The following is a 24,925-nucleotide window of genomic DNA, read 5'->3' as shown; positions in this document are numbered from 1 at the left end:
TCCTCAGGACCTTTCCCATCCATGTGCTCATCCACATGTGGCCTTTTGCGTCTGGGGTCTTGTAACGCTTTTGAGGCTCACCCACGGCCAAGCAGGTGCTACATGTCTTTTGGTGGCTGAGTGATACTCTCCTGCATCCATGCACTGTGGTTTGGTTTTCTATACATCTGCTGGTGGATGCTTGACATCCTTCCACTTCCTGGCCCTGTGACCAATGCTGCTAAGAGCATGCATGCATTTCTCTTGGGTGTCCACCTGAGTGGGGCACATGGCAATGCTAACTCTTTAAGGAAAGCTGAGCTAACTCACCAGCTCCTGTCTTCTGTGTCCAAAGCCAACCTGTCCTCTCAAGGCTTGGGGAAGAAAGTCCCCCTCTTTTCTTGTTAGGGAACAATTATCCAGGAAGGATGAACAGCTGCCTCCTCTATGCCCTGTGCATCCTGTGGCTGCATGATTCCAGCACTTTCCATAGACATTGATATTTTCATTCAGTTGCTCTGATTCCCTGGCCTGGGAGAGTCTGGAGTCTAAGCCACAGCTGTGGTTCCAGCCTCTGACATGTAGTAGATGCTCAGCAAAAGCGGCTCTGGCTGACGAGTGCATGATGCATGTCTCTTGAGAGGTCTGGAGAAACATCCTTGCTGATGGAGAACAGCTGGACACGAGGCCTCCTGAGTTTTCTAGCTGGTGAGGGGGACTGGGCAGCAGGTGTGGCTGTGTCAGGGGAGGGGTGAGTGGATGTGCAACTGCAGACACCCAGGCTCGGAGGCCACTGTGGAACAAACCACATGAGACCCACTGAATGGATTCATCTGGAGGGGGAAAGAGAGGAGCACCATTGTACAAAAAGGCAGCAAGGGGCTGGGTGCTGGAAGAGTTGGGGGTAGGGGTGGGGCACATAGGAAGAGGCTTCATGCTGCAGGGGCTGGGGTGGGCTGCTACTTACAAAGTGCCTTCCCACCTGTGCTTACGTTCCCACAGCATGGAGCAGGAAGGTGCCATCCTTGGGGAGCTGCAGGCCTGGTCCTTGTCTCTGAGATTCACAGCCCCTGCCTGCTACCCCCATACAAAATGGGGACAAGGTCTGTGTGCCAGGGAGGGGACAGGAAGCAAGGAGCAGACATGCAGAAGGCATCCATCACAGTCCAGGGCTGAGTCCAGCTGGAGGGAGGTTCTGTCTCTCTCCTTGCAGAGCCAGGAAATCCTGGGGCAGCAGTCAGTAAGCCCCTAGGGGCCAGCCTGGGCGCCCTGAACAGGGAATGTTTTCCTCCTGAGTGCTCAGAGAGGTTAAGTGGCTTCCCTAGGGTCACACAGCTGGGAGATAGCTGAATCTGGACCTCCTCCCCAACCTCGTATCACAGTGTATACAATGGCTTCAGTCTTAGGCCCCAGCACAGGGGTTCGCAACTGAATGTGCCGCATCTGCCTGGCACGTGAATGCCTCTCCCACAGCTTGCCATGTTGGTTAAATAATCGGTCTGAACACGCACACTGCTGTAGGCTGGCTTCTTGCCTGCTGTAAGACACAGATAAGACAGACAGAGGCTAGCGGACACAGGCAAATCCTCCACGGCCAGCAGCAGAAATCACTGCAAACCAGTGTCCCTTCCTCGCCTTAATTCCTCCAGCCGGCAGGGTGGACTCACAGAAGAAAAAGACTTCTGGGGTAAAATGCAAAATGCCACATGTAACTGTTGGCATTTTACTAGGGCAGTCCTGGCGGCAGTGGCTCTGGCTAGTGGCTCTGTGGCTCCGGGGTCTGGGAGTTAGATAGGATTCCTCTGAGCCCCCTGTACCAGGACCACGCTTGGGCTGGTGAAAAGGAGACACACGCAAGGCAAAAGCCACCTGAGGCCTTGGCTTTGATGGAACCTGAGAGGACAGGGAGCCAGATGATCTGCGTGGTCCCAGGCCATGGCTGCCCTGCGCTGCTCACTCCACCATGCTGCATGGAAGTGCCCCTTCCGACCTCCCCCGAGACCTGGCTATGGGGGAGGGATGCAGCAACCATGACTCTCAGAAGTGATGTCACTGTGTTCTCTCCCTAGGGCTGCCTGAGTGGGTGACTACAAGGTGAGGGCGGGACTTCTTGGATAGAAAGTGGATCACGGAGCCTGGAGACTGTTTCTCTGAATCCAGGTTGCAGGGGAGAATCCTTCCTGGCTGCTCCTAGGTTCCAGTGGTCCCAGGCATTCATCACTCTAAGAGGGGGAGATCTTCCATCTGCTGGCTGGTTCATTCCCAAATGTCTGCAACAGCAGAGGCTGAGCCAAATGAAAGCTAAAAACCTGCAGCTGTATCGCTGGAGTCTTGGACATGGATGGCAGGCACTTGAGGACTTGGGCCATCCCCTGCTGCCTTCCCAGGTACATTAGCAGGGAGCTGAATGGGAAGGGAAGTGGCTGAGACTCATACTGATGTTCTGATACGTGATGTCACTGTCATAGTGGCAGCTTACCCTGCTGCACAGGCAGTGTTGGCCCTCTGGTCTGTTTCTTATCAGGACACTTGCCATTGAATTCAGGACTCACCAAGGTTGCTAGAAGGTTCTCACTTTAAGCTCCTTCATTATATCTACATACAATTCTGCTTTTGAAATGAGTTCATTCACTTACAGGTTCCAATGGCCTTTTCAGGGACTACCTTCAACCCACTGTGCATCACACAGGAGGTGGCTGAACTGAGCTTGGGAGCGAAGCCTAACTGCAGAGTCTAGCAGAGTCTAGCTGCTCCCTTGGCAGATAGGGATCTGGTTTGAGCCTCTCTGGTCTCAGGTGCTACTCACTTGGGGTGGGCAAGCATAGTAGCTGTTCCATGAGGAGTCAAGGAGCGGATGAAGCAAGGCACTTAGGATGCTACTTAGCACATGGTACATCCTCAATAAAAGTTTCTGGGATAGATCTGCTTGCCTTTGCAATTACTAAGCCAATGCAGTGTGGTTGACATCCTGCATGGAGGCTGGCCGATCTGCTGCAAAGGTGGGGACTGAGCTGGAAGCAATGCACTCGCATCTACATTTGCTAGGCCCAAGTGCCTCGCTCCTAGGAAGCAGCCATCAGACCATTGCAGATTGAAACAGATGTCACCATTTATAAGAGAACACTACATATAATTGCATCCTAATAATTCTGAAAGCCTCAACAACAGAAAGCACAGCACAATAGAATGCCAGGTTAATGCTTAAAAAGCAGGAACTGTGAATGAACTAAGAGCCCAATTCTAGGCAAAGAGTTAAAGCACCCAGGTGCTGGCTGGGTTCCCGTTGCCAGCTGTGACAAAACAAAGTCATTGTCAGGCTGGTCAGGCCTCCTGTCCCATTTCAACTTCCTTATCTCTCACATTGGGGGTGCCAAGGTACTTTGTGAAGGATGTCATGTGGTGGACATCTATTATTACGGTCGATGCTGGCTGTCTCTGGAGTGCTTGCATCCATGTGGGGTCCTGGTATGGACAAGGGCAGAGATGTGAGGACGTGGGTAGGGGTGTCCAGAGCCTGTCCTGACCTCCTGTATCCTGTGCTGCTGAGCCTTTCTGGATGGGCGGGAGAGGGAGTGGTGGAAGGGAGGAAGGAATGCTACCTGCTCTGTCAAAACCACTCAGCCTCTTGAGTGGACACTGGTAGACCTTCTGGGGAGAAATGCCAAACCAAGCAATGGCAGAACACAATGAGCATACAGCCGTGTGCCTCACAGTTCCTTTTTGGGGTCTCTGTGTGTGCTGGAGGGCCTGCAGGTGGTGGTGCCTTGCCCTGTGCTGCTCTGTGACTGGTGTGGTTGCTGGCTTCTTGCCATCGTGGAGTGCTGTTTATTTATTTATAGTTTAAATCACCTGAATTTCTGGCCTGGAGCTTGTCCCTCCTGTCTCTCCACCCCTGGGAACAAAGTTATAGAACCAGACTGATAGAACTGGAGAAACAGACTGTATATTATTTTCCTCTCTCCCTGCACCCCCTTTCTCTCCTGCTGGGGAAACAGCTGGTCAAGTGAGGCTTGGAGAATGTTCAGCAAAGCGTGGGACTAGAGGGGAGCATACCCACGTGGTTCTGTGGGGCCTGTACCCTCGGACCCTCCCAGGTGGCTTCTTCCTGTGTCTGTGTCCCACTCCCCATCATCATCATGGTCTGGGATAGGGGGGAGGGGTCAGGCTGGGGACTGGTGGGAAGACATTTGGACTGCAAGTTCCTCCTCCTCAGCCCTTTTCTTGTCTTGGGGCCTTCAATTAATCTTTTTCTGGCCTCAAAACATAGACTTGAGCACTTCCCAGGGATTAGGGAGGTCTGATCCACAAAACAGCCTGGAGCTCAGGCCTCTTCTCAAGAACTGAGCTCAGAGTTCCAGATATCTGAGCAGAGACGAGTGCCTCTGCTGAGATGACTTCTGCGTGAGGTTGCCGAGACTGGGAACGTCAAGCCTGGTCTCTTTCAGAAATTATATGGAAATCTTCCTCATCAGCTTTTACTACTGTTACTTACTTTTTCTTTTGGGTATCAACATAGTCACCTCCTCATCTGGCCAGAAGCTGTCCATGTGCTATGAATCATGCCCAAGAAGCTTGTCCAATCATTCACTCTCATATGAATTCACATTCAACAGACAAAGCCATGGCTCCAAGCCTGATGTACTCAGGGCAAGGTCAGGGGTTAGAACTCTCTGCAAGAAAGACAAGTGAGGCTGGAGCATGGAACTTACATTCCAGTGGAGCAGGACAGAGACCAGTGAGGGGTGAGTGATGTGACAGACACCTAGACACACAGCATGCTGGGGCCATTTCAGGTTGGGTGACCCAAGAGGTGGCATCTAAGGCGACACTTGAATGACAAGGGAGGGTCAGACAGGAGAAGACCTTGAGGATGGGCACTGAGACAGGGGAGGCAGCAGTGTAGGGCCTCAAGTTGGGAACACAGTTGGCATGTTAGAAACAGGCAGTGGCGGTGGGGTGGGCACAACAGTGCAGCATTAGATGGCTTCAGAGAGACATGCATTCTGGATTGTGCAAACCTTGCAGCAAGGCATGAAAGTTGGATTTCATTCTCCATTGGGGATTTTAAATGAGTTATGCCGTGTGTTTTAAGAAGACTTCTTTTCAAGTAGCAGATATAAATCCTGCCTTATCAGCAATTGCACTAAATGGATTAAACTCATCAATTAAAATATAGGAGATGGGCAGAATGGATTAACAGCATTACCTAACTACATTTGTTGGATATAAGAGACTCACTTTTGATTCAATAAGACAAACAGACTGGAAATCTACTAAGAAGTGTCTGGTTATTCAGGGAGATGAAATAAAAGGCATCTAAATTGAAAAGTAAAATGATCTATTTGTAAATGATTTGCTCTTCAAGGTAGCAAAACCTAGAGTCCATCAAAAACTACTATTGTTGATAAATCTGTCCAGTAAGGTTGCATCTAATACAAAATCTCATATAAGATTAATACACACATATTTATTTCTACATACTAGTAATGAACAAAGAGAATTAACAAAGTAATTAGAACAGTATCCAAAAGAATCCTTCGGAATAAATTTAATCAAGGAGGAACAAGACTTAAACAATTAAAAACACTTTGAAAAAATACAGAAGGCATAAATGAAAGACAGATATCCCATGTTCATGGATTGCAAGACTTAATATTGTTAAGATGGCAATACTCTCCAAACTGACTTATCTGTTCAGTACAACCCCTATGAAAATCCTCAATAGCCTAGAGAGCCCAAACAAGCATGCATCGATGGTCAATTGATTTTCAAATAAAGGTCAATTGATTTTCAAATAAACAAGACTATTTGGTGAGGGAAAGAACACTCTTCGATTATGACATTTGGACAACTGGCTATCCATGTGTGAACGAACTTACTTGGACCACCACGTCATGCCATGAACACTAATGAGCTAAAAAATGAATCAAATGCCAAAATGTGAGAACTAATATTATAAGACTTTCTGAAGAACACCTAAGTCTCTATCTTTGAGATCTTAGCTCTGACAATGATTTATTAGCTGTGATTCCTAAAGCGTGTGTGTGCACACACACACACCCCTAAACAAAAAAAGGAATCAGATTTTATTGAAATTAAATATTTTTATGTGCCACAGGAAACAGACATGAAAAGACAACTTACAGAGTGGGAGAAAATACTTGCAAATCATACTTGAGAAAATCTTCAGAACATTCAAACATAAATAACTCTTACAACTCAAGACTAAAAACACAATTAAATATAGGCCAGACTCTGAACAGACATTTCTCTAAAGGAGATACACAAAAGGCCAGGAAATGAAAAGAAACTCAACACTGCTGTTCATGAATTGTTTGGTAGTCACTCCCATCAAATCCACAGATAGCACTAGACAGGCTATAATCAAAAAAGCACCGGCAGCAATGTGCAGAAATTGAAATCCTCAGATATTGCTACTGGGACTGTAAAACGGGACTACTACTGTGAAAACTGGCAGTTCCTAAAAACGTGAAAAACGGAGTTACTCTACAACCCAACAGTTCCTCTCCTTGGTACCTGCACAAAAGAAATAAATAACCTGTTCACACAAAACAGTACATGGGTGCTCTTACTGGAATTACTCATAACGGTAAAACATGGAAACCAATCAAATACCCAACAAATGATGAAAGGACAAAATGTGGTATGTTTATGCAAAAGAATATTACTTTGCCACAAAAAGGCACAAAGTACTTTCCCATGGAGTGATCTTAAAACCATTAGACTGGTGTGAGTATTTGGTGCCATGCTTAAGCTATTGCTTGGGAAACTTGTACATCAGAGTACATGGGTTTGAGTCCTGGCTCCACTTTCCCATCCGGTTTCCCACTTATGTCTATACTGGGAGTAGCAGGTGATGGCTCAAGAACTGGGATTCCTGACTCCCATATGGAAAACCAAGTCCCAGGTGCTTGGCTCAGCCTGGCCTAGTCCCCACTGTTGCATTAAGGGAACAAATTGTGAGGGGTGACTGGTATAAGGAAAAGGGTTTCTTTCTGGGATGATGAAAATCTTTGGAATCAGTATTAGTGATTCTATAATCTTCTGTACTAGAAGTCATTGAAATGCATGTTTCAAACATATATATGTATGATATATTCATAATTCAAACCATATATATATTCATAAGGGAGGGAGGAGAGAGAGAACATGAGAACTAGAAAGTAGGAGAGCATTCTCATCTGCTTGTTAACTCCCCAAATGCTTGCAACAGCCAGGACTGGGCTTGGTCCAAATCAGAAACTCAGTCTAGGTCTCCATGGGGCAGGGACCCAAGTACTTGAGCTTTAGTCTGCTGCCTCCCAGGGTGCACATTAGCAGGAAGCTGAAGTCAGGTGGGGATAGCACTAGACAGGCTATACTAGACTAGACGGACACAGCACACCTCTGAAAGCTAGAGGTGGGGATCAAACCCTGATGTGAGACATGGACATCTTAACTGCTGGGTAAACACTCACCTCCAAACCAAATAACTGCATTTTATGGTGATGTCAATTATGGGGGGTGTTCTCTCTCTCTCTCTCTCTAACACACACACACACACACGAACATAAACACACATTTCTCTTTCTGCCAGGTGGAGAATGGTTTAGAAGAAGCAACATACTGGGAGTTATGGTGACAACAGTAGTCCCGAAGAACTCTGTGCTCCAGACAATAAAGGAGCTCACTCATCACACTGCTTGCTCTTTGGACACCAACTGCAGCCTCACCTCACTGCGCCCTGTTCTGGGATGCCAGAAGCTGAGTGATGGTGGTGGCTTGGATCCCAGGTGGAGCAATGACAGACAGCAGTGATGACTTAGACGTGACTTGGCAGCAGAGTTAGGCTTCTTAGAGAACATCCCATAGATCTCCCAAGAAGATTGCCCCAAGGCTGAATTCATTCAGTTATTCTGCTACCAACTGTACAGGATGAACATTTCTAATGTGAAAATCACAAATCTGAACTCAAACTGGAAACTTTGAAACTGCTGACACAACGTCACAGTGGAAAACTCCATATTATGAAAATTGCCTGCCCTAAATGATGAAAGATATTGTATAAAACTACCTGCAGGCTATACATATAAAGTATATATAAAGCACAGCTTTCATGCTGAGTCTTGGGCCCCATGCCAAAGACTCCTAGTAACACATATACAAATATTCCAAAATTAAGAAAAAAAGAATCCCAAATCTAGTTCCAAGCATCTCAACCTGTCCTCATAGCTATCCGGGGTGGGTGGGTTATGTGCCAGGGACTTTTCACAGGTGTCGAGGACAACCGATCTTTTCTCCCTGTGCTCTCATGGAACTCCTGTCCCAGTGGGCTGGGCATTATCTGCGACAACAAGCAAAAGCTGAGTGGGCTACATGAGTACTCCCTGGGCCCTTTGGCTGGATAGTACCTGCTGGTTCCCTTCCTGCTCCAACCACACAGGATGGTTCTTCCCTGCTCTCCCTTGAATTCAGGCACGGACACAGCACACATTCTGGCCAACCAAATGGGAGTGGAAGTGACGTGCAACACTTTGAGGTGGAAACTCTGAAAGCCAGTACTTGCTTGGCCACATGTTTTCCCTTCACCACCCAACTGTCCTGAAAGGTACCCCAGGGCAAGAACACATGATGGGCAGCTCTAGTCCAGCCTTGAAGGTCAAGGGCAGCCATGAGTGCACACCTGTATTGCTTTAACCCTCTGAGGTTGCTTGGTCCTGGAGCAAAACAGCATTTTTTGATGTATACATTAATCCAAGTTCAATCCTGGACAACATATTAGAAAAGGGAGCCCAGAGTTTAGGTGCAGAAACTCACACTTAGAATCCTGAGTCCTGTGACTGTGTCACAGACTGTGACACATAGTAGCAAGCTGGGAACTGGGGCTCTGAGGGCTGGCTCGGTTCCTGCCCCTTAGAGCTGCATGGTCCTTAAGAGAGCAGATGTGGAGCCTGGCACCCAATGGGGAGTCCCCACACAGATGCCTCAGGTGGGAAAAACACAATTACAAATTAACAGCCTGTTTTGCTCAAGATCCAGAATGGAGCAGGATTGTGGCACAGAGGTTAAGCTGTTGCTTGTGACTCCAGCACCTCAAATGGTTGCCCGTTTGGGTCCAAGCTACCCCATCTCCTAGTCCTTTTCCTGTTGACCTTGGAGAGCAGCAGAGGATGGCTTGAGTGCTTAGGCCCCTGCACCTATGAGGGAGACCGGGAAGAAGGTCATGGCTTCTGCTTTCGGTCTGGCGCAGATGTGGAGTGAACCAGCAGGTGGAAGGTCTCTCTTTGTCTTTTTGTTTCTTTTCTTGTTGTTTTGCCTTTCAAATGAATGAAATCTCTCTCTCTCTTGCCCTCTCTCTCTAATGAACCAGAATGGCTTGAACAAGACAAAGACAGGGATCAGGGGACATAATCATTCTACTACACTTGGGCCCATCCTGTGGAGAGCACCTGGAAAAGTAGAGATGGACAAAGACCAGTTTCAGGGCTGCCCCACCCCCAGCTGTGGCTGTATGTTCTTTGATGTGTGTCCTTGAGGGCCTGGAGCCCGTCCCAAGGGCATCTTAAAGAATCAGAAAGGCCCAGGAGGAAGACAACACCAACAGCATCCTGAAAGTCTTTCAACAGGAGAGGGGTCTGGCAGCAGGTGCTGTGGCTGGCAGAGCCCTTGTGTCCATGTGTGGGGTTCAGGCACATCTGTGTGCCCCATGCTGGATGCAGAGCCATGCCAGGGCTGAGCCAGGATCTCGGCCAGAAGGTGGATGCCTGTGGCTAGCCTGTGAAGGTCTCTCCGGCATTGCATTCCAATTAAATCTTGCCTGGCACTCTCACTTTAATAACTTCATCTGGAATCTCCACCTTGCCTCTTCTCCCAGAGGGCCCAAGGCAGCACACAATCACCACCCCAACAGCACAAGGCAGTTAAAAATAAAGACAAACGATCCACAGTGAGATAACCCTCCAGGAACTCAAGATAAGACGGTTATTGCAGCTGAGTGTCCAATTTGGCTCTGACTTCCTCACAGTTGAGGTTAAAAAGAAAAACAAAAGGACCTTAGCCAGTGACAATGGCCTGACTGGGAGGCTGGAAGCAGACACCAGCTCATGGGGAGAGCTCAGAAAGTCTCCCTGCATTAACAGCCACGAAGATGTTCCCTGTGTCCACCAAGTCATCATGCAGGGTAAGAGCCCTTTCTGGGCACTGCATCAGTCTTCAATCAGCAGCATCAGTGAGGAATGGGCCCCCAATTCAGAGGAGAAGGTGTGCTGTTAAATCAACCTTAAGCTCGGCCAAGATGTGTCTTGGAGAAGCTGGCTTAATGGGCCCAGACAGATGGGTTGAACCTGGACATATGGAGGCCCGGCAGAGAGGTCCAGGAGGAAGGGACCATTTATTCAGTAAACATTTACTGAGCACTTGCTGGGAACCAGGCTCTGGTGGCAGGTGCTGGGGACAGACAGATGGCTGTGGCCTCTGAAGAGGTCAAAGATGTGGGGGTCAAGTACACAGACGATCAGTGCTGTGAGCAGAATGAGGGGCAAGCAGGGTGAGATAGGAACACTAATGCAGGTGCCTGAGGTAGCCTGGGAGGGTTCCTGGAAAAGTTCTCCTATTTTCTATATGCAGTTGGAATGAGGGGTAGAGAGAAAGAGGGATATTCTGGGTAAAGGGGCTGGAAGGTGCAGAGGCAGCAAGAGTGAGGCACTGAAGAAACATCCAGGCCTCCAGAGATCACACTAGAAAGTTCAGATTCCAGTGCCAACCCTGTGGGCAGGATCTCAAACAAATGGTGTCGCTCCTTCAAAACCCAAGGTGGGCAGGAATCAGCCAGGCCACTGAGGGTCTGTCTTATGATCAGGCTTTCCCCAAGCCACACACCTCTCCCCAGAGGGAGGCAGGAGAGTTAAGACTACTGAAAAATTTCATGCATCGACCTCTTCCCATACCTGTTGCCATAGAAATAGAACTGGGATAAGCCACCCATTTCAAAGCCAAGTGTAGCTCCCTGCTTCCAAATTCCTCATTTGCTTCCTCAGAGGGGGGAATGGTAAGGCCATGGAACGTACATGGAAGTCTGAAGTGGCCCTCAGTCCCAACTGCCCTGAACTTGATCCTTGTCCACAGGGCCAGGGGGCAGCGGATTCTCGCTGCAGCTGGTGGAACCGGCTCCACCATTTCTGCAGCGAACACACCAGCTTTCCAGGTAACTGGATTGCATGTGATGCACTGGAGCAGATGGGGGCAGATATCAGGGCATGGGCAGTGTCAGGATGCTGACCAGTGACCCCCTGTGGCTTCCTGGTGCCTTCAGTGGCCTGCGTAGTGTCTATTGTGTTTGTCCATTTCTGAAGCATTTCTGGATGGTCAGGCGGCAGTGCAGATGGTGGCTGGTGTACAGGGAAGGCTTGGGGGAGGCCTAGTCGGGCTCAGAGGCTGTCCTCACATCCTGAGCATGTACAGAGCTTCCTGCTGGGGAAGATGATCTTCATTGATTTTCCTTAGCAGAAAAAAAAAAAAAAAAAGAGGGGCAAAGGCCATACGGGGGTGTGACATGCATGCTGTCAGTTCCTGGGTCCCATCTGACTTATCTAAGAGCCACATTTGGCACGATCCATCAAAACGTCCTCTTCGTGACGCCTTCTTCCTTTGGTTTCCAAGACGCTGAGCCCGGCTGATCCTCCTTCTGCTCTTTCTGCACTTCCTCCACTAGGATTACTCGTTGGCTCCTCCCCTTCCCACCCTTACCTCTGGGCTCCAAGCATGGGCACTACCCATACCCCATCCTCATTCCCTCTTCTTCCCTATCTCTCCCTTCCCACTAACAGAGCTGTCAACGTCATCTGTGTGCTAAGCCCATGGAAGCTCCCTCCTCCAAGCCCATGTGTCCAACACCCACCTACCATCACCTCCAGTACAGTGGGTATTCACAAAGAGAGTTATTTTCTTTCCCCCTACAAGAATACAAATCATGTTTTAAAAAAACTTTTTAAACATCCTTGGCAGGTTTATCCACACCTGCCATATCAGGAGTATGGAAACAGCCAATCTTTCCATCAGACTGTGAAGCACAGAAGGGGCTAGGGAATGCTACAGGTGCACTGAGCAAGGGTGAGGTCCTGGGACACTTGTGAGTCCTCACCTTGGCCTTGGGCGTTGTCTTTGGAGACCAAGCCTTTCTTCTTCAAAGTCTCCCTCTGCATGGATGGCTCTGTTTTAACCTTCTCCCTGGGAACAGCTGGTTCTCTCATTTCCTTATTCAGGGATGGTGTTTTCTCTCCAGTACAGCCCTTCTTCCACCTCTGCCTTAGATAGCTCTCTCTCCTTCCCTCCTTGCTATCCATCATTTTAAATTCTCCTTCCCTAGCTCCTCCCTCATGCCCTTCAAGGCTCCATGATTCCTAGGGTCTCATGGAGACCCAATACTTCTCACCATCCCCACTCTGGGTCACTGCATTCCTTCTCCCAACCCCATCCTCGATGTGCTAACCTCCTTCTTGCCTCCTGGACAGACTACTCTCTTGTGCGCCAGATGTCTGAGCCCTTTTCCCCAGACAGAAGACATTCAGAAAACTCAAACACAGCCACATGTGAACACCCTGCATTCCTTCCGCACGTCCCTCCTGTTATCCCCAATGAAGAGGCCACCAGGGCACTTCCAAGCACAGACCTGGGCGGGCTTCATCCATGCCCCTTCCTGTCGCTACCCCTCAGCATCAGCCAAGTATTAAGTCTTGCCATGTCTCCTAAGCATGCCCCCGTCCTCTCCAGCACTGGCCCAGTTTCCAGCTCCCTTCTGGAATTACTGCAAGAACATTGACCATCTCTAGGCCCCCAGCCTCGTGTTGCACACAGGGCAAGGATCAGCACAGCATTCCCCTGTTGAAAGTGTTTTCATTTCTAAAATGAAAGCTTAACCTCCACTTTTAAAAAAAAGATTCCTTTATTTTTATAGGAAAGAGTCAGATTCACAGACAGAAGGAGGGACAAAGAGAAAAATCTTCCATCTGCTGATTCACTCTCTGGCTGCACAGCTGGAGCTGAGCCGATTCAAAGCCAGGAGCCAGGAGCTTCTTCCAGGTCACCCACCTAGGTACAGGGTCCCAAGGCTTTGGGTCATCCTCCTCTGCTTTCCCAGATCACAAGCAGGGAGCTGGATGGGAAGTGGAGTTCCCAGGATTAGAGCTGGTGCCCATATAGGAGCCCAGTGCATGCAAGGCCAGGATTTAGTCATTAGGTTATCACAACTGGCCCTAAACTCCACTTTTTTTAAAAAAATTTTTTACACACAGATCCATTAGGATCTGCCATCATTTGCTTTTTCTATCCCCTCTCTAAATCCACCCCAGCTTGGTACTAACATTCATAGTGGTAAGAAATCAGATGTTGTCACCCTAAGCTTAAGAATAAGGAAGTGGTGTCCTCCTCACTACTACTCTTCTTTACTGTCACCCTGGAAGTTCCAGCTAATGTGAGAAGTCAAGAAGAGGAGGTGAACGGGATGTAGATTGGAAAAGAAGAAATTGAATGGTCTCTGTTTGCAGATGAGATCATCATTCAATTTGGAAAGTCCAAATGAAACAACAAAACACCTCCAGAAACTAATAAGCAATTATAGCAAGGATGCAGGACACTGGGTTAATAGCAAAAGACAATTGCTTTCTTCTATACCAGCAATGAGCAATTGGAATTTGAAAATTAAAAGCACCAACGATAATAGTACCAAAACACGAAGAAATAGGTATATATCTAACAAGTTTTTGCACATCTATATGAGGAAATACACAAAACTCTAATGACAAAAGATCTGGATCAATGGAGAGAAAGACTCAATATTGTCAAACTCTTGGAACTTGCCAATTTTGTATGTAGATTCATCCAAATCCCAGCAAGTTACTTTGTAGATACCAACAAACTGATTCCAGAGTTTAGGGAGAGAAGAAAAAGAAGGACTCAGAAAATACAACATAACAAAGTTGGAGGACCTATACTCCCTGAATTCAGTGCTTGCAATGAAGCCATAATCACCAAGATAGTGTGGTATTAGGGGAAATAACACACAAATAAGTCAAAGTAACACCACAGGGAGGCCTGAAACAGACCCACACAATATACTCAGCTCATCTGTGATAAAGATGCAATGCAATCCAACAGAAAAATGATGGTGCTTTCAGTACCTGGTGCTGGGACAACTGGACATCCACAGGCACACATGTGAATCGAGACATAGTCTTTATAGCTTTATGAAAAGTACCTTAAGAGGGATGAGTGATTCACACATCAAACACAAAACTATACAACTTTTACAAGCTATCAGGGGAAAGCTGAGATGATCTGCGGTTTTCACAAAGATTTTTTTTTAAAATATGCAATTTATAAGCTGAACATCCTTAGGATTAAAAATATTTACAACACAAAGGACAGTGTTAAGAGAACAAAAAGATAAGGCAGAAGCTGAGAGGAAATATTCACAGAACACAAATCTGATAAAAGACATGCATCCATGTTATGCGAGAGAGTCTTAAAACTTAACAACTAAAAAAACAATTTAATTAAAAAATGGGTAAAAATTTTTAACAGATACCTCACCAACATACATATACAGATGGGAAATAGGCAAATGAAAAGCTGCATATCACTGAGAAACTGCAAATTACAACAGCACTGTGATACCAGGCCTATCAGAATGGCTCAAATCCAAACTCCAGACAGCGCCAAATGCTGGCAAAGACGTGGAACAACTGGGACTTCATTCATAACTGCTGGGAACGCACATCAAGCAGCCACTTTGGAAGGTCGTTTGGCAGCTTCTGACAAAACCAACATGTTCTTACCACAGAATCGTACATTTGTACGTCAAGGTAATCACCCCGTTGAACTGAAAACTTATGCTCACCCCAAATCTCTAGGCTAATGAGCATGGGTAGATTTATTCACAACTAACTGGCCAAGCTTGGGAGCAACCAAGCAATCCATGGGTGACTAGATTAGTAAACTGTGATACATCTCTACAACAGACGAGTAGTCAGTGATAAATGAAATGAGCCAGCAAATCACAGATATGCAAATTGTTACGTGGAAGAACCAGTCCACAAAGGCTGTGAACTGAATGATCCAACTGTAGGACATCATAGAAAAGGCAAAACTATGGGTCAGTGACTGCTGGGAGTTGAGAAGCAAAACTGTCAGAATGGAAGGATACTGATGGATCCATGACATTACTCATTGGCAAAGCACACAGACAACATAGAGTGAACTCTGCAGGGTGACTCATCCTTTGAACAAAGGCACCACACACAAAAAGATGCTAACAATAAGGAAAACATGTATGTGTAGTGCATATAGTCTTTAAAAAGTTCATGGAAAAACAATATTTCTGCATTTCAGTTTTTTTTTTAATCCAAACAAAATCCATGCTTTAAATTCCCTGTTTTCTCCAATAAGCGTTGAAATCCCCCTGTCCTTTGAACTCTCTGTACTTTGGCAAACTTTTTCGGCAAGCCTAAAACTGTTCTAAGAAATTGTTCTAGTAACTAAGCATAGCGATTTTATAAAAAGATGTCCATCATACTTCCGGAGAGAGAGGTTCTCACGGGTGAGCACAGCCTGGAGAATGGCATTCAGAACCTTCTGGGCCTTTCCCAACAATATCCTCCTTCTTGCACCCCGACCCCTCCCTCTGCCCCCAGGCCATGGTGATCTTGGATTTTGAGTTCTCTCAGCTGCTTTATTTTGCTTGCTATGGCTGTATGGTTGCTGTGAATATCTGTAGACCTTAGTTCGTTGTGTTTTTCTAGTGTTCGAATCACTAGAAACTAACTCATTGCCCTGGAGAAGTTGGTGTTCCAGCCAGGGTAGGTGGATGGCTGTGCTGGGGGTAGTCACGATGCAGGGGAGGGAGCAGCTGTTTCGCTCTGGTGGACCCATCTCCCCAGGAGGCAACTGCCGTGAAATTCAAGTCCTTTACTTGGGCCAGAAGTTTCCAGAAGTGGGTGGAGCACAGGTACAGAGCAAGACCCATGCCTGGAACTCCAAGGTGATCGGAGTCCAGAGAATGGCTAAGGGCAGCAAGGAGGATGCGGATGAAGCCAAACAGATCTTTAATCACCCCTCGTGCAGACCTAGCTTCTTCCCTCTGGCTATGGGTCCTGGAGATAACAGTCCCTCACTGGATGCTCTAGAGACCCTTAGGTGGCCTCGGAGCCTGGGTATGTGGTTCAGCTGCCAACTCTGTGCTCAAGAAAGGAGTGCCCTAGAGCTTGGCATTGGCCGGGTAGAAGGAGGACAGTTAAGATTAAAGGGTTCTGCTGCCATGGCAACAGAGCAACATGGCACCCCTGAGATCAGAGAGGAGGAAAAAGAGAAGCCGGCCGTAGAAGGTTCTGGAAGAAATCCTAGCGGTCACAGAGGAAGCTCCGAGGTGGCTCATCTGAGCTGGCCTTGGGGGTTCCATCTGGCTACGGGTGGCAGTCACCCCCTCTGTAGCCCAGCTTCCTCCTCCTCAGAGCTCCAGGGCTACTCTGTGGAGAACAGCTCCCTGGGCAGCTCTGCAGTGTGGGCTTCCATGGACAGAGCCTCCAATAGCAGCAACACAGGAGGAGGAACCACTGGGTCCAAGGTTGCAGACCTTCAGTTGCATGAACCAGACTGCATAGTGGTCTGGGGTGGTAGGAGTGGATGCAGCCTATTTCCAATGTCTTGATTCAGGCTGGCTCCAGGCCTGCACGTCTCTCTCCACCACAGCCAGAGACTCAGGGCAGGGATGTGGGGTGGAGGGCCCATGCATATTCTGTGTTCAGTTTACCCTAGGGTGGAGATAGCAGGCAGTCTGCATTCCTGGTTCACCCTTGGGCACAGCATCTGCCCACCTGTAACCAGCACTGGGCCTTCCCATGGGCTCTGTATGACACCCCTTGCCTATCCTCCCTCATGCTCTGAGTCTGCCCAGGAGCCTAATGTGAATCTTCCTCTGTAGGAAGAATCAACATTCCCTTGCTCCATCCATTTCACAGGTCTGTGCTCAATGAACTGAGGCCTGGGAAAGCCAGCAAAACTGCAGAGAGTGGACCAGGTGTTGAAAGGTAGGGTAGGGTAATGGGCCAGAAGGTACTTAGTGGCCATTAACCTGCTGGGTGACCTTGTAATACAACTTATCTAGGTTTGCTTCTCCTCACTTTAAAGTGCTTAGGGGTGAGGATAAAACAGGCCCCCACACAATGCCAGGTTGCACCCCTATATCGCTGTTAGTTACACCACTGTTGCCACTGTTAGTGCTACCCTAGTTCGGGGCCCAGCTGGCCAAGGGCAGCTCTTCCCAGCACTGACATCCAGCCTGGATTTCTAAGTCTTGCTGGCAGCTGGAATTGCCTCAGGCTGGAGTGGGTGGCAGGTGCTCTGTTGTCACTGTGCAAGGTGACTGATGACCAGATGCGGTTGCCCCTCTGGACACAGCCAGTTGGCCGAGGGGGTCTCAGTTCCTGTCTGCTGTGCCATGGGCACATTGGGTCCATCCCCACTGCCACTCCTAGCTGTGCCTGTATGGAGCCCTGTGTCCTCCCAAGATGGATGCACAAAGTGACGAGACAGGGAGGGGAGGGGGCGTGGTCCTACATCTGCTTTCCAAATGGCAGTCTGTCGCCGCTCTGACTGCATACTTCTGACTGGGCCAAGTAAACCGTTTGTCTCAAGAGAAGTGCGACTGGGTGTCTCATTTGCTGGAAGGACACAAGCCTCTGTCATCGGCATGCACAGAATGGCCACTTCCTGTTGAAGAATTCCCACCAGAGTCCACACAGAGACCTCCCTAACAACACAGTGGGAGGTAGGTTACATCGGTAGACATGATAACAAGCAGCGTGCCCCACAGCCCCTCCCACTGATGCACTTATAAGTGTTCTAAGGGAAAGTCAACCAGAAGACGGCACCCAAGGGAACCCGACTGGTTGAAGCTGGAAAGATGGATGTGTGTTGTGGGCAAGGCTCAATGCAAGATGATTACACCTCATCCTTAGCAGCACTTCTATGGGAAGATCTTGATTTGAATGGCAAGTATCTGGCATCAAATGAAGAAAAGAAAAAAAACTACTGCTCTTCACTTTGAAAATTGCAGAGTAGCTAGAAGTCATTCCCAGAGTGTTTTCCCTGTGCAGGTCCTCCTTTGGGGACTGACTGCACGGGTGTGCTAAAACTGCCAGGTGACTGCTTCCCAGACCATGGCACTCCCACCCTGTAGGAGCTCGGGGCCTTCTAAACAGCCCACTCTGCCACTTGTTAACAAGAGTACTGAATTGCCTCATGTGATGGCAGCTTTCCTGGAACAGCACGTCTCAAGTGGAATGAAGGAGGTTAAGGACTGGGTGGGCCAGGAGCTGTGTCCTGCAGGCCCCCTGCCGCCCAGCCGGCTGCTTACCTCCATGCTGTACCTCTCCACCGTCCTCCGCAGGGGGTCCACAGCTTGCCAGCAGATGAGGATGCACAGGTCGATCAGCAGCATGCCCCCCACGATCACTAGCAGTTTCTGGTCCTTGATGATCTGCAGGGAGGCAAGGGGCGGAGTGGAGCAGGTGGAGTGGGGAGAACCCTGGCAGTAGCCATGCCCTGGACCCACCAGAGGACTCCTGCCAGGTGGATCTGCTTGGCATTCCAGGCTGTTTAGGAGTCTGGCCTGGCCACTCCCCAGACAACTCATGCTTCATTTGTTTGGCCACTGCTGACTTGCAGTTGGGTTGTATATTTTATCTTTTGATACTTTGTAGGTATTGATTCTTTTATCTGAAATATGCTCTTATTTCTTTCAAGTCAAAGATTTAACTATTTATTTGAAAGGCAGAGTGACAGAGTGGAGAGAGAGGGAGAGAGAGATCTTCTATCTGTTAATTCACTCCTCAAATGGCCTCTCTAGTCACAACTGGGGCAGGCTGAAGCCAGCAGGTAGGAACTCCATGTGGGTCTCCCATATAAGCTTCTATTTATCATTAAAGACCCAGACCAATTGGCACCTCACCCATGAAGTCCCCTCCGACTCCTTTGACAACACCAATGACTTCCATCTATTGCAATTTGTCCACACAAGTGGCTGTCAGGTGCAACTGTAGCAGCGACAACAAACAGCAAAGCTAACATGAAGGCACACAAACTTGGTGGCTGCCTCTTGCTGATTGCTTCATATATCTCATCTCATCTAAGGGCAGAAGTTATGATTATTCCCATAGTTTATAATTTTTTGAGAATTAGGGGAGAGAGAGAGAGAGAGAGAGAGAGAGAGGCACTGAGCAAATGCTTGCAACACCCAGGGTTGGGCCAGGGCTAAAGCCAGGAGCTGGGACTTCAGTCCAGGAGCTGGTCGGGTGGCTGGAGCTGAGCATCATCCACTGTCACTCAGGGTCTGCATTGGCTGGCAGCTGGGGTCAGGAGCAGACACAGGAAAACAGCCCAGGTACTCTGATATGGAACCTGGACGTCTGAACTGCTGGGCTAAATGCCTGATCCCTCTTCTCCCCATTTTATGCAGGAAGCAGTTGAGGCCTGTGGAGGCTGTCAGGAATTTGCTCAGCATCATAAAGCTCCCAAGAGGGGAAGCTGGATTTGGAGCAAGCCCTTCCTTCGTTCTGAATTCCTGCAAACATTTCTAGCACCCATCAGAGCCCTATTACGTTGTGTATGTGTTTGCCCTCCAAAGTAAACTGGGGAGCCCCCTGACAGAAGCAGGTCTGCTTTATTTGTTTACTCTCAGCACCTGGCAGGCAGTCGGTACTTAAAAGTCTGATGGATTGGATCAAGGAGACACGATATAAAGAGAAACGCAGCCCTCAGCCCCTTCGCTGCTATGAGGGTGCTTTTATGACGCTGTCAGATCGCAACCCTATTTTCCCTCTGCTGAGTAGACATTGGCCAGGGGACAAATGCTGGGAGCCCCAAAGCTAACCTGTCTGTGTGTGTACACCTAAACTCCCCCACCATCTGGAAGAGCTCATGTGATGAGGTGGTTCTGCCAAAAAAACACTCCTGGAAAAGTAAACATCACCAAGTCTGGCTTCTAACGAGCACTGAGAGAAATGGACGCTGCAAGGGTCTCTCAGTGAAAAAGCAAGAACAAAGAGTGATAGAGTTGCTGCCCGCAGCATCAAATCCACCCCCCAAAGGCCTCTCTCATTGAGATTTTCCAGGAGGACCCAACAAATGGCTACTTTGTGGAAACCTCACATGGCTGCCCTGCGGAAGCCTGACAAACCCCCCACCTGCCAGGGAGAGACTACAATAAAAAGAACAACATGGAGGGGGGGAAGAGTTGGACTCAAAAGGTGGTAGGAGTCTCTACCCCGCAAGCATTTGCCCAGTAAGTACCAGACCATGGACAGTCCTCTCCCTCACTTTCTGCTGGGGACACTCCAGCCTCCTCCACGCATGGGCCACAGCTGGCCTTCAGCATGGGCACTGGAATCTCCCCCTTGTAAATGTGAGAAAGCAAGGTTTTTGTGATGTTCGAGAAAGCATAGGCTGGTGGAATTGGGAGGGCTCCATTCCTGGTTCCACTCCTGGCTGCCTGTGTGGCTGTAGGCCAATGGCTTCGTTTCTCTCATGGTGCACTTCTTGTTTGAAGTTGTCAGGCTCAGGGTTGCAGAGAGCAAGGAGGTACATGTATTTTTCTCTTAGTGTAAAGGAGTGAACACGGGTCTTAGAAAATTTCACTCTAACCCCGATTTTTGGGTCTCTGGCAAGTTGCTTAACTTTACCAGGACTCCACTTACTTCTATATAAATGGGGTCAGAGATTTCTGGTTGCAGAGTTGGTAAAGGAAGAACATGAGATGAAGTAGGGAAAGCACCTGTTACAGCATCCACGCAGAGCAGACTGAGTGCAGCCTGCTTGCTCCTGATACTTGGGCCATTCTGTGTTTACGTGCAGGACAGCGACACCCAGAGGGCACCATGTTGTATTGCAGTCCAGCCCTACTAGCCACAGGGCCTACTAGCCAAGGGATTCGTGGTGGAAGGTCTTGAGCACCTGTGATTGGCACCATTCCCAAAGCTCAGTGCTTGTGATTCAGTGGATTCAGGCTAAGAAGTTCCGAATCATGTCCCTCCGAGTCAGGTTCAGTTCCAAGTCCTGGGACAAGACTTAAACCTCCTGCCTTTGGGGAGCACACATCTTACTGGGGAAGACAAACCGTGCATAATTAAGTAGACACATTCATGCACTTACACTATACAATGCCAAGGGAGGTGACTTAAAATAACCTTAGATAATTAAAGCCATGGCCCTGCAATCTGAGCCCCGTCTCACACCTGTCTCAGTCACGGCCTTCTCTGTATTCTCAACTCAGCTTCCCTGACTTCTTCCTTTCCAGGTTTCTCCCTGAATGAGAGCTGGGAGTACAGGCACTTAGTGGTGATGAAGGCCCTGGTTCTGAGGTGGAAAGTTGCTAACCAGGGGCTGACTCTGTGGTGCAACAGGTTAAGCTGCTGCCTGTGATGCCAGCACCCCCTTGGGCATTGGTTTAAGCCCTGGCCATTCTCCTTCTTTTTTTTCCATTCTACTTCTGATCCAGCTTCCTACTTATGTGTCCAAAATGTAGCAGAAGATGGCTCAAATGTTTGAGCCCTTGCACCTATGTGGGAGACCTGGAAGGAGTTGCTGGCTCCTGGCTTTGGTCTGATCCAATCCAGGTCATTGCAGCCATTTGGGAGAGTGAACTAGCCGATGAAAGATCTCTCTTCTGTAACTCTGTCTTTCAAATAAATACATATTATGAAAGAAAAGAAAGGTGCTAGTGATCTGTGTGGTCTTGAGTAACACCTTTAGTCTCTCTGAGCCAGTTTCCAAGTCCTTCCAGGGCTTGCACCAGGGACAAAGCTCATAGAAGCCACAGCAGAGCTGGGCTTCCCACCACTGGTTGACCGAGGCCAGCTATTACTGCTGAATGTCCCTTCCCACTGATGTTTGGAGCAGGCAGCAACAAACCCTGATTTGATACAGCACTTGTTTTTGACAATGAGTGACTGACACGTGAACCACAGCTGCTTCAGCTCTTGAACAGCAGGGTACATTGTTACAGAGCCCACAGAATCTCACCTGTTCACGAGTTCTTTGCAGAATAAAACTTGGCTGACCTTTGGTTTAAGAGAAAAGGGCATTTCTTTGTGTCTTTAAAAAAACTTTGGAGACTTTTTCAGCCTTCTCACCACTCTAGGGAATATCATTCAGGGAAGGCTGGGTGTGGATGGTGTCCCTGGGGTTGCATTGCCCAGCTGCCCTGGGCACCTTTCTACCTCCAGGTCACTGATGCTCTGGGCAGCTGCCATAGGCCCTTCCTTGGCATGTGCTGCAGTTGGACCCTCGCAGAGGTCGGGGGGAGGCCTCAGAGCTCTTGCTGTTTGCAACACTGTCTGCAGGAGGACCATGGCCTGCAGGTCTTATAAGGCTCCTGCCCCTGGGGTGCCAAGTCTCTCATCCCAGGTTCCCCGAGTTCCTTCTCTCAATGTTTTACTTTGGTCTTGGGAAGATGCAGAATAGAGACCATCACAAGCTTCTCATTTCAAGGTTTTACAATTGTTCTTTAGAAAAAGAATGGCACCATGCTATACAAATACCGGATCTGGGAGCACAAAGACACAGTGTGCAAATGCTTCCATTAATGGGCTCCTTTTCCTTTAATGTCTTTAAAAATGGGACCACACAGGGTGAAGTTTGTGTCTGTGTTTGGGGTGGGCAGGCCATTGTGGGTGGATGGAAGGAGGAAGAGGCAGGAGCCAACGAAAGAAGGAATAGATAAAAAGATGATACATAGATGATTACATTTACAGGTGTATGGAAACCTAATGCATGTGACAGGGGCTTTCATTAAAATAAAATCTATTGTTAAACAGAGACTCCATGAAACACAGACACAAAAGGGACACATATTCAGGTGATCTAAGGTTCTTAGAGAAACCAAATTCATAGTGACAGTGGTGGTAGGCAGGGCTGGGACAGTGGGGCTGGGGTGTAGAGCCTCAGCTGGGGGAGATGAGAAAACTTTGGAGACAGAGGGTGAATTCATACAATGTAAACCCACACCAGGAACGACCAATACTATTGTTCTTGTGAAACCAGAGAAGGGCAAGGTACGTATCATTCCAGGCTGAGAAACTCCTGGGGCTCCCCTAGGCTTTCCAGGAGCAGATGTGTGGTGATGCAGTCCAGTGTCACCTAGCAGCCCCCACAGAGAAGCGAGGAGGGAGAGAGCAAGTGCACCCTGCACAGGCCAAATTGGCCAGGACTCCAGACCACTTGACCATGCAGTTACGCTGCCAGCATTCTACACAGGGGTGCCTCTGTCCAACTCCCAGGTCTGGCACCCGCTCCAACTTCTTGCCATTGCAAATGCTGAGGGGCAGCTAGCTGGTGGCTCAAGTCATCAGGTTCTTCCATGTAGGAGAACCTGGATTGAATGTGCAGCTCCCAGCCTGGGCTCCAGCCTTGGGCTGCTGCTGGAGTTGAGAGAGTGACCCACAGCCGGGGGACCTGTCTGCTTCTCAAAACACCAACCAAATAGTGGACTGCTCTCTGCGATGTCGGCATGTTACATAAGCCAGATTGGTTTTTATTGCTGCTTTGCTTTACCAGCTTAAAAAAAATGTGTGGTAAGATACACAGCTCACTACTTCAGCTGGCCAGAACAGTGATATTGACTGAAGGGAGATGACCTTGAACTGCCATTGTCCCCTGAAGGCAGCACCTTCCCACCCCCTGACCCTGACAGCACCCTTCCTGCACAGAGCCTGCCAACCACAGACCTCTGTCCCTGCCACCCTCTTGTTCAAGTCATCTCCCCGACCTATTCTACCACTCTCCTCATGCTAATGTCTCCCCCTGGTTCCTGGGACAGGATCACCATCCTCCGAGAACCCCCTCCCTCAGCTCAGCCCTATAACTTCAGATACTTCGGGGGCTCTGATATCATCACTCATAAAGAAAAAAAAGGAAAAAATGTAAGAAATAGGGAAAAACACACAAGGAAGGAAAGAATAAAAAGGAAAAAGTGAGAAGACTATAAAACAAAAGGAAAAAAGGTGACACAGAACGAGGGTGGGCCTTTGGTGCACTGGTTAGCATGCCCGTGTCCCCAACAGAGATCTTAGGTCTGAGGCTGGGCTCTGCCTCTGCTCCAGGCTCCTGTTAATGTGCACCCAGCAAGGCAGCAGGTGGCGGCTCAATCCGTGAGTCCCTACCAGCCACGTGGCAGAGCCAGCTGGAGTTCCTTCCTGGCACCTGGCTCTGCCTTGACTGTTGTGGGCATTTGCAGGAGTGAACCAGTGGATGGAAGATTTAAACAGAAAAAAAAAAAGAAAACCTATAAAAAAAAGACTGTGAAAACAGTCAAGCAATAAAAAACAGGTGATGTTTTGAACAAGCAGGGGGCTTGTTGCAGGGAGCAGCCCCTTCCCGCGACATCTGTGCTCCCCCACAGGTCCCTCTTGCTGCTCTGGGAACCTGCACACTTTAGGGCATGCACGGTGGTGAGAGGCAGGAAGTGGGGGTGATGTGGGTTCCTCTGAATTATAGCCGGGAGCTTTGCTGAGGGGGTCTGCGTGTGGGGCAGAGAAGGCCGACGTGCCCCAGCTCACTGGGAGAAGGCAGCCCACCATAAGGCAGAGGTGGGTGGAGGGTGGAGGGGAGATGGAGGGGTGACAGATGCCTTCAGTGGCAACCAGGAGACGCAGTATCACAGCTTAGGAGATGTCCATCTCGCCCCCAAACCACAGATAAGGAAAGGAGGGTCTTCCCAAGACGCCATAGCAGGTTGGTGGCTCTGCAGGGACTGTTCTGCCTGCTGCCTACCCCTGCTGTGGGCCACAGGTGGCAAAATGCTACTGCTGTGAGGAAAGCCAGAAGGACAAACTGTGTGCCCTGAAGTGGGGTGAGCCCAGGGTGGGGGCCTGCCTACAGGCCGCACCTACTCAGGGGCTCA

At 48.8% G+C, this 24,925-nt stretch overlaps 1 protein-coding gene across 1 annotated transcript in view; it reads right to left on the bottom strand.

The window, feature by feature from the left end:
- Positions 1-24,925, bottom strand: part of GABBR2 (gamma-aminobutyric acid type B receptor subunit 2) — a 326,347-nt gene that overhangs the window by 31,102 nt on the left and 270,320 nt on the right. Inside the window, exon 13 of the mRNA XM_040962792.1 lies at positions 18,386-18,508. Coding sequence (XP_040818726.1) covers positions 18,386-18,508 — 123 coding nt within the window. The remainder of the gene's footprint in view (positions 1-18,385; positions 18,509-24,925) is intronic.

This window comes from Ochotona curzoniae, unplaced genomic scaffold (assembly GCF_017591425.1).
Source record: "Ochotona curzoniae isolate NIBS_2020 unplaced genomic scaffold, NIBS_Ocur_1.0 scaffold_3208, whole genome shotgun sequence".
NCBI classification, from domain to species: Eukaryota; Metazoa; Chordata; class Mammalia; order Lagomorpha; family Ochotonidae; genus Ochotona; species Ochotona curzoniae.
The sequence above is the reverse complement of the archived record's forward strand: the minus strand, read 5'-3'. Positions and strand labels throughout refer to the sequence as shown.